General features: G+C 43.4%; 1 protein-coding gene across 1 annotated transcript; it reads right to left on the bottom strand.

Moving 5' to 3' along the window:
- Positions 1-1,376: 1,376 nt before the first annotated feature.
- RBX1 (ring-box 1) lies at positions 1,377-15,469 on the bottom strand. Its single transcript, XM_039236126.1, has 5 exons — positions 15,351-15,469; positions 13,346-13,424; positions 8,187-8,257; positions 5,113-5,198; positions 1,377-1,562 (listed from the first exon to the last, which is right to left on the bottom strand). Exons 1-5 carry the CDS (start codon positions 15,426-15,428, stop codon positions 1,550-1,552), a joined length of 327 nt encoding a protein of 108 aa, XP_039092057.1. The 5' UTR covers positions 15,429-15,469; the 3' UTR covers positions 1,377-1,549.
- Between the last annotated feature and the right edge of the window lie 1,287 nt (positions 15,470-16,756).

The raw sequence follows: 16,756 nt of genomic DNA, 5'->3' as shown, positions 1-16,756 counted from the left end.
TCTCTCTGTCCCTCCCCTGCTCACACTCTGTCTCTCTCAAAAATAAACTTAAAAAAAGTTTTCAAAAAATGTTTATTCATCTTTGAGAGTGAGCTGGGGAGGGGCAAAGAGAGAGGGAGACACAGAATCTGAAGCAGGCGTTGGGTTCTGAGCTGTCAGCACAGAGCTCAATGTGGGGCTCAAACCCACATACCACGAGATATTGACCTTAGCCAAAATTGGATGCTCAACCAACTGAGCCACCCAGGCGCCCCTAGATGTTCTTAGACTGTTTACTCTAGGGATCCCTCAATGATCTTAAAAATTGAAGACCTCAAAGAATTTTTGTTTTATTGAGTAAACATCTACATTTACTGTAATGGAATGTAAACTGAGAAATTAAAAGGATTAAAAGAACAAAAACCATCATATTAACATAAATATTTTTATTAAAAGCCACTATTTTTTAAAACAAAAAAATTAAAGAGTGGCACAGTTTCACATTTTTGCATATCTCTTTACATCTAATAGAAGACGGCTGGATTCTCATGCCTGCTTCTTCATTCAGTGCGTTGCTTTGGTTGAAGTAGGTAAGGAAAAGCTGGCCTCTTACAGACGTGTAGTGGAAAAGAAACTTCAAGAATCTCCTCAAGGAGTCCAGGGGACCCCAGGAGTCCTCAGACTCTAGTTTGAGAACCACTACAGTAAACTTGACTTTCTCAGCTAAAGACTACATTATCATCACTGAATTCGTTTTAGAACTGGCAATTCCTTCCATGGCCAGCCTTTTTTTTTTTTTTTTTTTTTTTTTTTTTTTTTTTTTTTTTTTTTAAGTAATCTCTGCCCAACATGAGGCTTGAACTCATGACCCCAAGATGGAGTTGCATGCTCTACTGACAGCCTGTTAGGGACCCCCATGGCTAAGACAGTGTGAACAAATTACAAAAGATGGTGGTGATAGAGGCAACTTGAATTCTCTTTTTCAGTTCCATTCTAAGTGACACCAAGTTTCAACTTGAGCCTATAAATTATTCTTTCGCCAGCCAAAATTACATATTAGATTTTTTCAGATTTATTTTTCTAAACTAAGAAGAGAAAGCAGCATGTCATACACGGTCAAAGTTAACATTTGTATCGTGGTTTTACAGTTTACACAGCTTCTTTGTGCGCCTACGACGCCATTTAGTCCTTAGGAGCCATTCTACAGGGAAAGGGTGGAAGAGAGAGATGACGTGTCCAAGGCTGCCATCAGTGAGCAGGCTGTGGACCGGGATGCCTGGTGACCAAGCGACAGACTCACAGGACGACTCTGCTCTAATGAACAAACATCTCACTTTCAAAAGCTGGCTTTCCAATCTTTATGGTTCACTTTTTTCACATACACAAGAGACAGCATCTGATCTAGAATCCAACTGGATTTTATTTGACACCAAATACAATACGGCTGCAGGAATAGCAAACTGAAGACAAAGCAGAAAAGACACAGTTCTATCTAATTTATACTTAAGTAACAGGGGGGCAAGTCATTAAATGGAGAACAGAACAGCTGAGCTCGATGGAAGAATTCTTTCTAGTGCCCATACCTGAAAGACAAAAGTATATTATTTTATTAATTCCTTAGTAATTTCCTGTTTTGAGGCTATAAAACCTGCTAAAAACATAGGAGCAAATGTGATGAAAACCATCTCTGCCCCTTTCATTTCATCCTTTGTGACATTTTACCTACTACTCCCTTCTTTAAAAAACCTTTTTTTAATGTTTATTATTTATTTTTGAGAATGAGAGAGACAGAGCACATGTGGAGGAGGGGCAGACAGACAGGGAGACAGAATTCAAAGCAGGCTCCAGGCTCTGAGCTGTCAGCACAGAGCCCGATGCAGGGCTTGAACCCACGAACCAGGAGATCATGACCTGAGCCAAAGATGGATGCTTACCCAACTGAGGCCCCCAGGCGCCCCTGCCTACTACCCTCTTCTTAGTGACAGTCCCTCCACGGGACTCAGCTACACCCACCTGACTCTCCCAGGCACCAGAGAGATGCTGGGCAGTACTAGGGAGGCAAGAGGGAAAAGTCAGAGCCGGCGGCTGTGAAAGGGAACTGTCCTGTTGGCTCCGGTCAGTGGCTCAGACGCCCCCCCGCCTCCCTCACCAGCACTTGGCTTCCCTTCCCACTTGCAGCCTATTTTCACTTCAACTCTGCTAACTCAGGCAAATACAGAGAATAGTCATTGAACAGCCTTCAATTTCAAAATCTATCACCAGGCCCAATTTCCATCCTAATTACATTCAGAAAGAGGACTATAGAGGGGTATGGATTTCAGGTGGTTTCTCATTTCCCCAAGAGCCAAAATTTGGCTCTAACAACATTATAAAAATAAACATGGCTGGGAAATTTCTTCTACATATAAACAGATTTCTTGAACAAAAATTCTTCTTTATTGTCTTACTCAATCTTTTGTCCTGGTCTTTTTATTATTAATGTTTTTATTTATTTTTGAGAGAGAGACACAGAGTGTGAGCAGGGGAGGGACAGAGAGAGAAGGAGACACAGAATCCAAAGCAGCTCCAGGCTCTGAGCTGTCAGCACAGAGCCCGACGTGGGGCTTGAACCCACAAACTGTGAGATCATGACCAGAGCTGAAGTCGGACACTTAATTGGCTGAGCCACCCAGGTGCCCCTGTCCTGGTTCTTTTTGGATAGTTAGTCTCTGATTAAAATACTTCGAGGGGCATCTGGGTGGCTCAGTCGGCTAGGTGGCCGACTTCAGTTCAGGTCATGATCTCACAGTTTGTGGGTCCAAGCCCCACGTCGGCTCTGTGCTGACAGCTTGGAGCCTGGAGCCTGCTTTGGATTCTGTGTCTCCTCTCTCTGCCCCTCCCCTGCTCACACTCTGTGTCTCTCTCTCAAATATAAACATTAAAAAAAAGTTTTTTTAATAAAAATATAAAATACTTCGATACATGGGTGAACCCAGGGCACTGGAACTCTGGTCATGGCTTTGATCAGCCCAAAGGACTACTGGACCCTTCGTGCATTTCTGATAAGAAATCCACTTGAATATTCTCTAGAAAAAAGTTGTGCCAAATTCCACACAAGGTAGAGTTTCAGTGTTTGTTAGTGGACTAGAGAGCAACCTAGAAGCCGTCCATCAGACTAAAGAATGCCATAGCTTGTTCTTTAGGAGTTTGTTTTCCCAGTGTACTGTTAACCGCTAGATAAAGTGGTGTTGTCAGAGACCAACATGAGGAATTTGTCACACACAGCTCCTCTTTCTAGGCTCAGTCCTGGGAATATTTCATGGGTGACATGGGACAGGTGTGGTCCAAAATGGAACTCGGAGCCTGCTCCAGGGCAGGACCAGTTACGAAGGCCTCTTCAGAATGTAGAAAAGTTCCTTGATAAATATGACTGCACAGTTTTACTCGGAAGGCAAGCTCCCTGAGGACAGGGAAGGACTGTCTCATATGTTTTTATATCTTACACATTATGTAGCATACATGTTGCTGAATGAAGCATAATGGTAGGAGTCATTAAACACTGAGTATTTGGCAGGTTTCTTAGAAAATGAACATATGCGTTGGATAAGAGTTCCAAAATTCTTTACCAAAATAAATAACTAAGTCTAAAAGCAAAATATCTGTGCCAATAAAGGATTTCTAAACATTTAACAAACTAAAGAACCTCATTTTTTGTTTTATAAATCTCAACATACCCTATTAATCAAAACTCCTGTTTAAATAAAAATCCCCTTTCTCATAAAAAATTTGATAAAGAAAATGATCACTAACTCAAGAGCAACCAAAAAGGGCATTTCACAGAAAAAGAGGCATAAAAACATACCACCCAATCTCACTCAAAATTCAGAAAAGGCCACTGAATACTAGTTTTCAACTATCAGACCAGTGAAGATGGAAAAGTGCAATAATAGAGCGTTGGCAGGAAATGGAGAAAGGGACATTCTGCTGCATTGTTCACAGGGAGTGTCAATTAGTATACATTCTTGGAAAGGAAAATCTGACAATGTCAAAAATAATAAATAGGGGCCACTTGGGTGGCTTACTTGGTTAAACATCAACTTTGACTCAGGTCATGATCTCATGGCGTGGGAGTTCGAGCCCCGCACTGGACTCTGACTCTGTGCTATTAGCGCAGAGCCCGCTTCGGATCCTCTGTCCCCCTTTCTCTGCACCCCCATCCCAGTTTGCTGTCTCTCTCTCTCAAAACTAAATAAACATTAAAAAATGCTTTTTACATAAAAAAATAGAAAATAAATGTACATGTTCTTTCCCCAGAAAGTCCTCTTTTAGGAACTACTGCTACAAATATACATGCACATATTCACAAAGATTCATGTATAAAAATGTCCATCCTTACATACCAACAGTAAAAAATTTGAAACCCAAATGTCTATCAACAGGGACTGATTAAATATTAATTACAGTACATCAACATAAAACAATACTCTGCAACCATCAGAAAGAATACATGTGGATATGGAAAAACTCTAAACGGTATGAAGTGAAAAAGCAAGGAGAATTACTGTGTAGGATGCTCATATTTACATTAAAATTATGCATGTATATCTACCCCCGTACATGCAAGCATGTGTATGGATAGTCAGAAGCACTAAGAGGCTGATGGTCACCTCTGAGAGTGCGATTAGGAGTCTAAGATGGGAAACTAATTTCTTCTGGTATGCCCTCTTAACTATTTGAATTTTTAAAAATTTACCATGTCATGTTTCATTTACGTAATAATTTAGTCAAGATAAGCATGAGATAAACCAATGAAACAGGATAGGTGGATGTAACTCTAGCCCAAAGCAAAGATACCTGACATTGGTTAGCCCCTGGATCCTTATTATGGATGTGATTCTGGAAATATTTAATAGTTTGCAGATTTTCCTATCTTCTACCTTCACAGACCCTGGGAGTTGGGACACTCTAGCATGCCACACCTCTGAGCATTTTCCTCACAGGTGAATCCTTGTTTAACCAAAAGTTAGTCTGTAAAACAAAGTGTATTCCATGTGTCCATCTTCTGAGACTATGTCCTCCAGCCTGGGGTGAGTCAAAGAAGGCACGGACCCCAAAGCCCAGTCTTACAATGTCAAAACAGGTGGAGACACCTACTTTTGGAATTCCCACTCTCTGTTGTCCAACGGACACACCTGCCGTGTTTTGAGCCAGCGAGAGATGCAGTGGAAGTGAAAGGCATGCTGGAAGAAAAGACACATTTTATTAAAAATCATTCTGTGTGGGCTTGGCCATCTACTGATAATCCGTCTCAGGGGCAGTGCAGTGGGGACCCACGGGGCTGGAGAGCAACGGGAGGCAACAAGGGGAGGCAAAAGGTCAACAACAGCCTACACTGTGGTCAGGTACAGGACACGTCCACTGAAACAGCTGTTACGCATGCCGGAACCGCTAAAAGGAGAAATTACTTGGCACAGTATATGGTCTAGCGGTATGCTCTCTCCCGTTCCCTCAAGGGAAGGTGGAATGTGGCTTCCTGGTCTTATTTGGCCTATAAGGGGAGGCTTCTACTTCCCTGTACTTTCCTCGGACACATGCCAGGAGCCCTTGAACACAGGCAGGTTTCAAACTTCCCCATTCCTGGTCCCCAACTGCCCCTCCCCCATCTTGGAGAATGGGAACCACAGGGGCAGCGACTGGTCCTCAGCCTGGGGTAGCACGCTGCCACTGCCACCCACCCAGAGCTGAGACAGGCACTTCCTCAATCTTCCCAGAGCCAGCTCAACTCTGTTCAAAGGACCTTATTTCCAGATTTGTTCAAAGACGTACTGATATTACAACAGCTCAGTACTCAGGAAGCCTTTAAGGGGTGAGGCATGTTCTCTTAAAAAGGAATGAGATAGAAAATTAGGGTAAAAGGAAGCATGGTAACAGACAAACTGCATAAATCAGTTGAAGGAGCATCAAACGGCTTATTTCGTGATCAAGGCAAGAAGTAAAATGGCAAGAATACTAAGAAAGCTGGTAACTCACAAGGAGGTAGGAGGCGGCTTTCAGGCTCAGGCGAAAGAAAAGCTGCACGCAGTTTTTCCGGCGTGAGTTAATGACATGCGATGCTAACCACACCACCGCCCGCAGTGGACCTTTGCTCTCCTCCCTCTGTTCCCGAGAACAGAGTAGTAAGAGCAGCGGCAGGTGCTGTTCCCTCTCATCTGTGAGGGGCTGGCTCAGGTGGGGGACAGGGGAATAATACGGGAACCCCAACAAAATAATGAAAGCTTTCGCAAACTTGATTTAACAGCAGCCTTGAAGTCTGGTCAGCAAGGCTACCAAAACATGCTTGGAACTTCAAGAAGAGTCACTCAGTGGATTATTAGCAAGTGCGTTGTCTTCTGATAAAGACAAGAACAGAATAGAGTAACTAAGAGTGGAACTCGCAGCTAGTATGCTATGGATACTCAACAGGACAAATATTCTCCCAGAGAGAGAGCTTTCACATGATCCCTTTCACACAACTCCCGGACTCTCACAAAACTCATTGTGAAAAAGAGAAAAAACAAAATTTCTAAAAAGCAAAAGGCTGAGGCATTTTTCTCGAATACCAGGTGGCAGGGACACCTAAAGGTATTCAAGACCCCTCTCTCCCCCTCCCCCTCCCTCATTAGGCACCTTGCACAGCACCGGGTCCTTGTACACCACAGCTGCCTCACAGGATGGAGGGAAAGGGGCTGCAGGGCAGGGGACAGCATCGCTGGACCACTTGGTCCCAACTTTCTCCCTGGTCATGACCTAAGGTGTGCCCGTGGGTATATTTAGCAGTGTCAAAGTCCGCTGACCAGTGCTTTACAGTTTACGGAAGATGCTAACTTGTATCACTTGACAGAGCCTCACAGCAACCGTGGCAAGGAATCAGGACAGGTATTATTACCTTCATTTTGCAGACAGGGAACCAAAATCCAGACAAATCACAGGACTTGCCCAATTAATGGAGCCTGTGAGAAGACCCAGGACTAGAAGGTTTCTGCCACACCATGCTGGCTCTTCCTTGTTACGGGCTCCCTGAGCTAGTCTCTCTGTAGCCAAATTTAAGGCCAATCCATTCCCTTTTCCTTCCACCAAAAAAATCACATGGCTTTTAGTACATGCCTGAATGTCAGGGAGAGCAAAGAACCAGATATATTTTATTTCTTTATCCCCACAAGCAATGAAGGCGTCCCTGGCCAATACAGGCTACTGAGAAACTCCTCAAAGGGCCCTGGCAGAATTCAGAAGGTGCACCTCAAGGCACGGGGCTGGGGTCGAGGGGGTCCTCAGGGGGATGGGGAAAAGTACTGACAGCTGCCATCTGCTCAGTAACCACCAGCACCCCAAGTTTGTATTTATATGTGTGTATTCAACAAATACTATGTGGCAAAAGAAAACCATTTCATCCTGATCATGACTCTGTGCAGTCTGCATGAGGGAGACCAGCCTTAGGGATGTCAAATACCTTGCTTGAGGTCACTGAGCAAGTAAGTCCGAGACAGGAAATGGTAGTCTGACTCCAGAGCCTCTTAGGCCTGTGCCATGCTGGGAGCTGAGGGTCCTCTGTCTCCTTGGCACAGGAGACTTGGACAGGACAATTTTAGCTCATGTGACTAGGACTATATGGCTATTCAGATGAATTTTTAACACATGCTAGAAATAACATATTTGATGCCATTATCCTTCACTGCTGTCACACCATGGAAGGCTGTACATTCTGTCCAATGATGCTGGACAAAACATTTCTGGCATGAGCCATGTTAAAAAGAAATCCTAACTTAGTACATGTACCACACACAGGCCCTTGAATACTCAGTTTATTCCCCAAACTTAGTTCCACAAGGCATCTAGCCCTTTAAAAAAAAATCTGTTCAGAAGGTAAAGATTCCCACCAATAGGAGATAATTCCAAAGACTGCCACAGGCTTTGAAGGCAATTCCCAAAGATGAATCCCCAAAGGATTGCTAACAAAAGTGAGTCCACTTTATAATTAAGACAATACGGTGCCCCTGTAATAAGTAGTAATTTTAACCTATTAACAGGTGAATAGGACAAGGATTTAAAATATTTTTTTTACTAGTTGTATACCTTTTGGGAGAAAGGTGGGCTAGTCAATTTTTTTTCCTAGTTATTTTTCAAGACTGGCAAAGCAGGATAAGTAGTAATATGTTTACATGCCATGCTGATAGGGAAAGATGTTGCCTTACGTTACAGACTCCCCACGCAACAGTGCATTCTTCCGAAGTAGCAGACGCCTGGTTTGCTTGACATTCTATGCCTGTGGGAACAAGAGCAACAGGATCACTGGACCTCAGGAGTAACAACCTTTCAGTCTACAGCAGCCCTACCTGCACAATCACACAAGGACATGATTTGGGCGGGGGTGGGGTTGAGGGTGGTACAAACCTGAACAAAATCTCAAGTGGTTAATTAGTCATAATTGTTTTTTAATGAGTGTAAAAAAAAGGGGGAGGCAAAGCACCAAAGGCAGAGATGTGACTTAACAGTTTGCTTTGCAATGATTTCCTATCCTTGTTCAGACTGAGTTACGAAAGAAAAGGCACATTTTTGTTCTGAACATAACCTGACCTGTTCAAATGAAAGGGATTTCTCCTAATTTGGTAAATTTAGTAAATTCTTAAAGCTACCTTGTAATTCTTACTGTTCGGAGAACTGGCGTCTTCTCACTACTCTTGGCAAATGGTGCCTCTTAGACCCTTAGAAGAAGGCCTAGCTGGGCAACAAGCTCTAGGCCCTAGAGAAGTCAGGCAGACACGTGTGAACTGGGACAGAAGCAAATAAAAGAGAGCAAAGAGGCCTGTTGCAAACTGTGTGAAAGGAGCGAAACTCAAAGGTCTTTAAATACTGTCAAAGCAAATGTGTAAGACCAGAGGGTTAGAGATTCGGGGCACGTGACTTGGTGATGCTTACTACCCCAGAGGTGATTGTGTCTGGTGCGTAGAGCAAATTACAGCAAATATACCCAAGTACCAATTTCATAGAGGAGGAAGAGAATTGAAATAGAATACAAATCTGAGATCAAGAAACGATGAGTAAAGCTCTACCAGAGATAAATATTCAAGGAATAAGAATTACTAATGTATCATTTGCTTTCTCTGAAGGTGGTAACTAAATGGGAGTCTCCCATTTGAAGAGAAAAAGCTTCAGGAAAGACTATTTGATAGGAGACAATTACTTCAAACTTCCATAGGTGGAAAATAGTAAAACTGTAAGCAAATAATGCTGATATTTGAATGGGTATTATTTGGTCCTAGGGGAAGAGATATACCAAATGGGTTTTTTTCCTCCCTTCAAAAATATGAAAGGCAAAGGGTCTAAAGTCACAGAACTTCCTTCTGCTACCCATATTCACTCTACAAAGAGAGTAACTGGGTTTTCCCTCTGATAGGACTGGAGAATCTAGGATCTATGCAGTATATTCAAGATTTACTGGCGCCGTGACTACACCACTATATTGAAAAGGAAAGAAAAAAAAATCTGATGTCCTTCAAGTTGGATCTTCTCACTTACATAAGGACCAAGTATTATGAAATTAGCTAAATAAGAGGCATAATCATTACTTAAATAAATAATAACTGTTTCAAAGTACATTATCATGTTTAAATTTTTCCAGGTCAAGGTATTTTTAAGGGACTCTGTCTTTCTATGCCAAGTCCAAAGTAGGCTCTTGGTACTTGAATAAGCAAACAGAACCCATTTCTACAGAGAGAATGAGGGGTAAATATATATATATGGATTCTTTACCACCTGATAATTCCTAACAAAGAACAAAAATATATAGGAGGGATAGGAGTGCAATCTAGAATGCCAAATAAGAAGGGATATGGCATGGAAAAATTCTTAAATAGGAGCGTAAAATGTTCTCAAATAGGAAATGTTCTGGAGCTATTGCTGCAGGGTGAGTAGAGGAGTTGAGTAATTCATTTAAACAGGGAAAGGAACTTTCACTGTCAACCTAGCACAGACAAACAGGCATACCTGTCATACCCCGGCAAAGGCAGAAGCTTAATGCATGTGATACATAAAGCTGAGGGACTTTTAAATTTCAATACAAGAGCATTACCACCAAAGGACTGCTAGGGAAGCAAAGGCTTCATCTTGGTGGACAAATTTTACACTTTCAAAACAGGGATGGACATGTGGTTTAGGAAGAGGCTAACTTCTCATGGGCAAAGGCTGCATCTAAGCCCTTCTGGATGTCCTCTTCATCTGGAACAAGATTACCTGAGGTAATAGAGAAAATAACACCTAACAGACTGCATATTTTTAGAACAAGCAAGAAATGGAGCAATGTAAAGTAAATACTAAGCTGTAAGAGGGCATGCAGTATCAATTTTGACTCAGAAGAGAAAGTCTTTGGACCAAGAATGGTTTTTAGAAGAGTCCAACTGGGCACAGCCATAATAACTCTTATTTACTTACAACTGTATATATAATTATTCATTAAATGCCAGACCAGAATTTATTAGAAAATGCCCATTGCTAAATCAAGATTCTTATTTTCAGCTTTAACAAAAAGTCTTTTTACAAGGTTCATAGTCCATTTATTTTTTAAAGGAGACAAACCCAGTTGTAGCAACCAGATTATTCTTTAGTGTTTATAATAAACAAAAGGGTATGTTTCTTAAGGGTAAAGGCTTGTTCTCAGTCACTGTTTTATCTTAGCAAAATGCCCAGGATATGAGTACCCACTGAATGAATAAAAGATATGACTTGAAAACAGGCTTTTCAGTGTAGAGAATAACACGATGGTTACTAGAGGGGAGGAGAGGAGGGAAAGGAGTTAAACAGGTGAAGAGGACTGAGGAGTGCACTTGTCATGATGAGCACAGGGTGAGGTATAGAACTGCTGAATTACTATACTGTCACCTGGAACTAATAGAAAACACTGTATATTAACTAACTGGAAAGAAAATAAAAAATGTAAAAACAATTAAAAAAATAAACTTCTCAATTTAAAAAAGACATGACTTGAACACACTTTCATAATTGTTTGTTACAAGAGTTAAATATTCTGGGGCGCCTGGCTGGCTCAGTACGTGCGGCCCTTAATCTCAGGGTCATGAGTTCAAGACCCACGTTAGATATTGAGCTTATTTAAAAAAAAAAAAAAAAAAAAGTTTAATATTCTACTACTTCATCTAACATTTAAAATATATGATAAAGCCAGTAGGTATCTGACTGAAGACCTACACTGATCCCCTATATGTTCCACTCTGAGACAGAATATCAGTGGCCTTTCTCTGTAGTGGTCCTCCCACAAGTACATTCTCTCGTATCCAGAGAGACAGAAAATGACTTAAATATTGGGGGGGGAAAAACCCAAAACAGTATTATTTGAAATCATTAACTATTTATAGAAGAGCCTGAAGAAAATAAAATCTGCTTTGGGTACAACTCCTTATGAAAATGCATAGCAACAAAATTGGCAAACATATAATCAAAGACCCCACCCAAACACATTTAAAACTGTGCATGTGTTTTTCCATGATGGGTTCCTTCTATCTATATTAAACATCGTGGTAGCTGCTATCTGCTGTTGTGTGAGAACGTAAACAGGGTCAAAACTCAAAAGAAACCAAGGGCAATAAACTACCAAAACATGTTACTTGATTGGTGCTTTCCAAGTTGCAATGATCACACACTATTCCCCTACTTTGTATTTTTACTATTCATTGAGCAAGTATTTAATGAGAACCTATTATGTACTGGATACTATGGTAGATGCTGGGAATATAGCAGTAAATAACAAATATGATAAAGAACCAACTAAATTAAATAGCTACTATAAAGGAAACTATAGGAGGTCTTGGAATATTTAACAGAACTGCTGTAGCCTGTGTGTATGTAAGTATGGTTAGGGAAAATATCTCTGAGCAAGTTTAAGGTCAGATCTAAAGACCAACTATGGATTAGTTCTGCACTGCCCAATAAGGTAACTGCTAGCCACATGTGGCTATTGAGCACTTGAAATGTGGCTAGTCTGAAATGAGATATGCTCTAAATGTAAAAATACAGTTCAAAGACTAAGTACCAAAAAAAAAAAAGTAAAATATTTCACTTTAAAATATTACTCACATATTGAAATGAAAAATTCTGGATATAGTAGGATAAATAAAATACAAATCATCTGTTTCTTTATATTTTAATGTGGGTACCAGAAAATTTTAGGTTACTTACATACTTTTTTAAAAAATAAATGTTTATTTATTTTTGAGAGAGGGAGAGACAGAAAGTGAGCAGGAGAGAGTCAGAGAGAGAGGGAGACACAGAATCTGAAGCGGGGTCCAGGCTCTGAGCTGTCAGCACAGAGCCTGACGTGAGGCTCAAACTGTGAGATCATGACCTGAGCCCAAGTCGGACGTCTAACCGACTGAGCCACCCAGGAGCCCCTAAGTTACGTATGTACTTGGCATCTGTCGCTCATATTTAGATTGGAGACTAATGGGTTAGACAAAGGTAGTGGGGAGAAGAGGGAGAATATTTCAGGCGAGGGAACAGGTATGTAAGGGCTCTAAAAACGAGCACAGTCACTTCAAGAATGGAAAGAAAGCCAAAGAAACTACCAGAGTGAGCAGGAGAGTGATACAAGATGAAGCTGGAGAGGCAGGTGAGTCATTTTCAAAATAAGTGCCTGTAATTTGAACTCCAGAAAGTTGAAATTTCTTCGCTTGTACCTGATCTCACATTACCCATTTTAGTACCTGGATGAAAAAGAAACCTCAGTTGTTCCTGACATGATCAACTTTCTCACTCCTATTACTATAAGGATACTAAGTCAGTCCATCAACAGCTATAATCAAATCCACCATGTACCGGCCACTATATGTGACGGAATCTGTGGGAGAGTTAAAAACAATTTCTTTAGTGCAATTAGTTGTCTATTTAGATGTTGGCAGCAATGTTCTCTTAACTTTGGGGCTAACATTGAATTCCTTATTTCTCTGGCCTTTTTTTCTTTATAAATCTTGCCAAGCAAAAACTAGCTTTGGTAGAATATTTTAGCTCAAAGTTTATTTTCTTCCTTTCACTATTTTTGCCTTTGAGTCTGGGTATGAGATGGAAAATATAAGAGGAATAATCAACAGTGCCTCTGTGTCCACAATTCATTCTAAATGTGTGCTTGCCATCTTTAGATTGAGTAGATTTATTCTGAGAGATGAGTCTGCCTCCAGGATATCGTTAAATCTACTCTATTTCAAACATACCAATGGACGAGATGCAGAAGACACCAATGTTCTGACTATGCTTTATATCTCCTTGTGAAGAAGACAATTGGTCACATCAGGATAGCCACAATCCCTGTAACCTTCTCGAAATCTCCCATCCTCCTCCGATTACTTACAAAGATCCATAATGTGGTTCCTGCAGATGGCACAGTTATCAACCACAATATCCCAGGCCCAGAGGGCTACTGCATTCCACTGCAAAGAGAAAAAGGGGGAACAATGCACTCTCCTCGTAACACAGGCACACACGCTCTAGGATTTCATGCTGCAGCTGCAGTTATCATCTCTGTGGCCACAAGGACCACCAAACACAAGAGTTTGGGGGATATTACCTTACTCTTACTTATTTCATCAGAGGACAACGGCAGGCTACACGTATGCTCACGCGTTCTCCAAAGGGTTGAGTATATGAACACAGAAATTAATGAATCATCTTTATTTTCTTCCTACAGCTTAAAATAATTTAACCAATATCAATGTAAGAAATCAGGAACAATTTTTAAGTGCCTGTTTTAGGTTTAATAAGCACAAACTTGAATTTCTGTACGGGTTCTCCTGAAGAGCTCAATTTCTTGAGCTTTCTTGAAATTTCTTGAAGATCAATATCTGCTCTTCAAGGCAACTTTGCAAGCATGAGGAGGGAGGTGAAAGCTAGGAACAGGATGAACTAAGATGATGATTGGATCATAAAATGGGTAATCGTGGGATAAGCCGGATAACTAATTACCCAGTGTCAGTACACAAAACAAGGTCATCACTTAAATCTCACAATATTATTTCACAACAAACTCTCAAATTCACTAAAATTTTTAGTTCCTACCACCAAATAAACTGATGTTCTCACCGCTTACATGCTCAGACTCCTATTTAGTTAATTCCAATGAAGAGTTTATCTAAAAGCGATATTTAAGTAATTCAACCTTTTGGCTTCTGCAATTATAAATATCCCCAAACTCTCTTTTCGCCCGCTAATTTGGTGCCACTTCCAAAACCGTTAGCTTTCTGAAACCCAATTCTCAGTTTCTAGTGAAACTTCTTCAGCACTTTTCAGCCGACACCTTCAACTTGAAGGAAAAAAACCCTATTTCTATTCTTCAATATGGCTGCTGGCTGTAACTGAGCATGCAGTGCCCACAATGAAACACCAAAAAGCACTAGGAGGGGGAATGTTGTCAGTGTTCAGCCAGATGTTCCAGGAATAACATTTTCCCTATTTGAGAGTCTTCATCTGAACTGATTTATTTTATATTATGTGGGAATCGGCACTTTTCTCCCAAACTGTTGGCAAACCCACTGTAAGGCATTTCGTGCAAAAAGACACGTTCCACGTTTTTGCTTTCCCACTTTCACCCCGTCGTTCGCCACTAGTACTCAACCCTTCCTAAATGACACAAGGTTTGGGCTCGCGTTTTCTTTTTAACAAATTCCACCATGCTTTTTTTTTTTTTTCCCTTTTGGACAGAGGGATTCTGAATTATCACCACAGGACGGGGGCGGCTGTGTGACCAACCAACAGACCTCTCAGAAGAACCAAGAGTTGTTACACTGGCGACACTTTTAACTCGGCGGTGGAGAAGACTAGAGAGAGGGCTAAGGGAGGCCTTAGTCGAGGGCCGGTTTGGGGTCCCTCTGAGTCAGAGAGAGGGACCCCGAGCCTCGGGAAGAGGCGGGGCAAGGAGATCACCAGCCGGGCTCCTCAGAAGCCTCCAATGCGGTAGAAACTCAGGTCCCGGCTTTCGCCGCACTGCCCCCATCCTCCACCCACCGCATCGCTCCGACTCCCCCTTCCATCCACCCCACCCACTCCTCCCCACCCCTCCACCACTCCAGTGACAGCTCAGGCGCTTGGCTCCCTCAGCCAAGTCGCAACCACGCGCATCTCAATAAGCACATCCGTGATTGGTCCCTCAGACTCCTGGCGAAACCAATACTGCCACTGGCAGTGGGCCGCAGTCACGCCGATCAACTCTAAGACCCGCCCCCCGGCTTCCTTTTCTGGTACCCGGTCCCAGGAACGCCCTGAAATGAAGCCCTTTCCTCCGCGCCTCGGTCATCCTCGGGCCTGCCAGCCAGATCCGCGCCTCTCTAGCTTCCCTGAGGAAGGCGCTGGCGAGACCCAACCTTTTTCACTTCAAAGCGCTTCTTGCCCGCGCCGCTGTTGGTGCCGCTCGGGGTATCCACATCCATCGCTGCCGCCATTTTGGAAACACACGGTCTGTCTTCCGGCCACTGCGCCTGCGCACCAGCGCACGCCTGGCTCCCCCCACCCCCCCCACTCTCGCCCTGGCGCCTCCTCCCGCACCCCTCCCCTTACTGGCGCGCCAGGGGCGGGTAGGGGCGGAGCATGTGGCCACGCCTCTTAAAGGCGCTGGCGCAGGTCCCTCCCTCCCCTTCCACCCCCGGGCCCCTGCGTCGGCTGGGGAAGAGGCGGTGGCTGGGGCGGGGCCGGGCGGGGTCGAGCCGACGTGCTCGAGCCGGGTGGAAGCGCTCAAAAGACTACCTCTCGTCGTCTTCCCGCGGGAAGCCCCCGGCCACACTCCCTCGGCTGGGGCGGCGGCTGCTTCCTCCGCCTCGGCCGGGACCTGCAGCCCCGGCCCCGCCCCGCCTCCCCCGCCGCCGCCCCGCTCCAGTGCCCGTGGGTCTTCCGCAGCGTTCCGCCGGGGAAGGGACGAGGTGGGCGCCTCGCCTCCTGCAGCCGAAACCCCGGGACCTCGCGGTTTCGCAGGTCCCGACCCGCTTCCGAGCTAGGCCCGACGTGCAGCCTCCCTGGGAGAGGCGGCCCCAGGGACCGTTTGGTTCCTGATTCCAATTCGGGAAATGCTGATCTCCCCGAGTGTCCTGTCCAGGGCCCAACTGTGCAGGCGTTCTCCAGCCCTGCCTTAACCTGCACACCTGAAAAAGGCGGAAGAGGCTTAGGAGCCTGGGAGATGCCATCTCCAGCGCGCCCGAAATGCCAGTCCGCGCCAGAATGGCCTTTGGTTAAGGTACACGGTGTCAGCTTCACACACTTGAGCACACATCTCCTATTCCTCGGTTGGTCATCCAACAATGGGGACCTTTCTCCCTATTTACGGTCCTCTCTCGGCTCCTAGCTCTGTAGTCACAACTGCAGTCGCAGTAGGTCTTGAGTTTTGTGTGTGTGTGTGAGGCATTTGGCCAGTTATTCTTAAGGACCTTCCTTCCGAGCCAGAGCACCTGTACTTTATGTAGACCCAGCCCCCCCTTTACAATCTCTAACCATGCGGAGGTATGACTCAGCTAGATCACCCTTAAATCTTGTATTGACTTCTTTGAAATCTCCTATTTTCTCTTAAAAGAAAATTGGAGGGTCCCGAAGTGTGTTGACTCCATTGCCAAACCGGAAGAACTGCGATTTGTTTCCTTGTCTTAGTCATAAACAGGAACAACAAATCCATGAAAACACCACCATAGCTTTAACCAGGGTCGGAAGGAGAAAAATTGTGTGAGACCTTAAAACGTAGGAACCCTACAAAGTTTTTCTTAGCCCAAGTTTTGTTAGAGTGATA

Source organism: Hyaena hyaena, unplaced genomic scaffold (genome assembly GCF_003009895.1).
Source record: "Hyaena hyaena isolate Hyena2069 unplaced genomic scaffold, ASM300989v1 scaffold_4, whole genome shotgun sequence".
Taxonomy (NCBI): Eukaryota; Metazoa; Chordata; class Mammalia; order Carnivora; family Hyaenidae; genus Hyaena; species Hyaena hyaena.
The sequence above is the reverse complement of the archived record's forward strand: the minus strand, read 5'-3'. Positions and strand labels throughout refer to the sequence as shown.

Coding starts and splice junctions, on each gene's coding strand:
- RBX1 (XM_039236126.1), bottom strand. CDS start 15,428: ATGGCGGCAGCGATGGATGTGGATACCCCGAGCGGCACCAACAGCGGC. Junction 13,425..15,350: donor AGCGCTTTGAAGTGAAAAAG/GTTGGGTCTCGC, acceptor TTCTCTTTGCAG/TGGAATGCAGTAGCCCTCTG. Junction 5,199..8,186: donor TTGCGTGGGGAGTCTGTAAC/GTAAGGCAACAT, acceptor CTTTTCTTCCAG/CATGCCTTTCACTTCCACTG.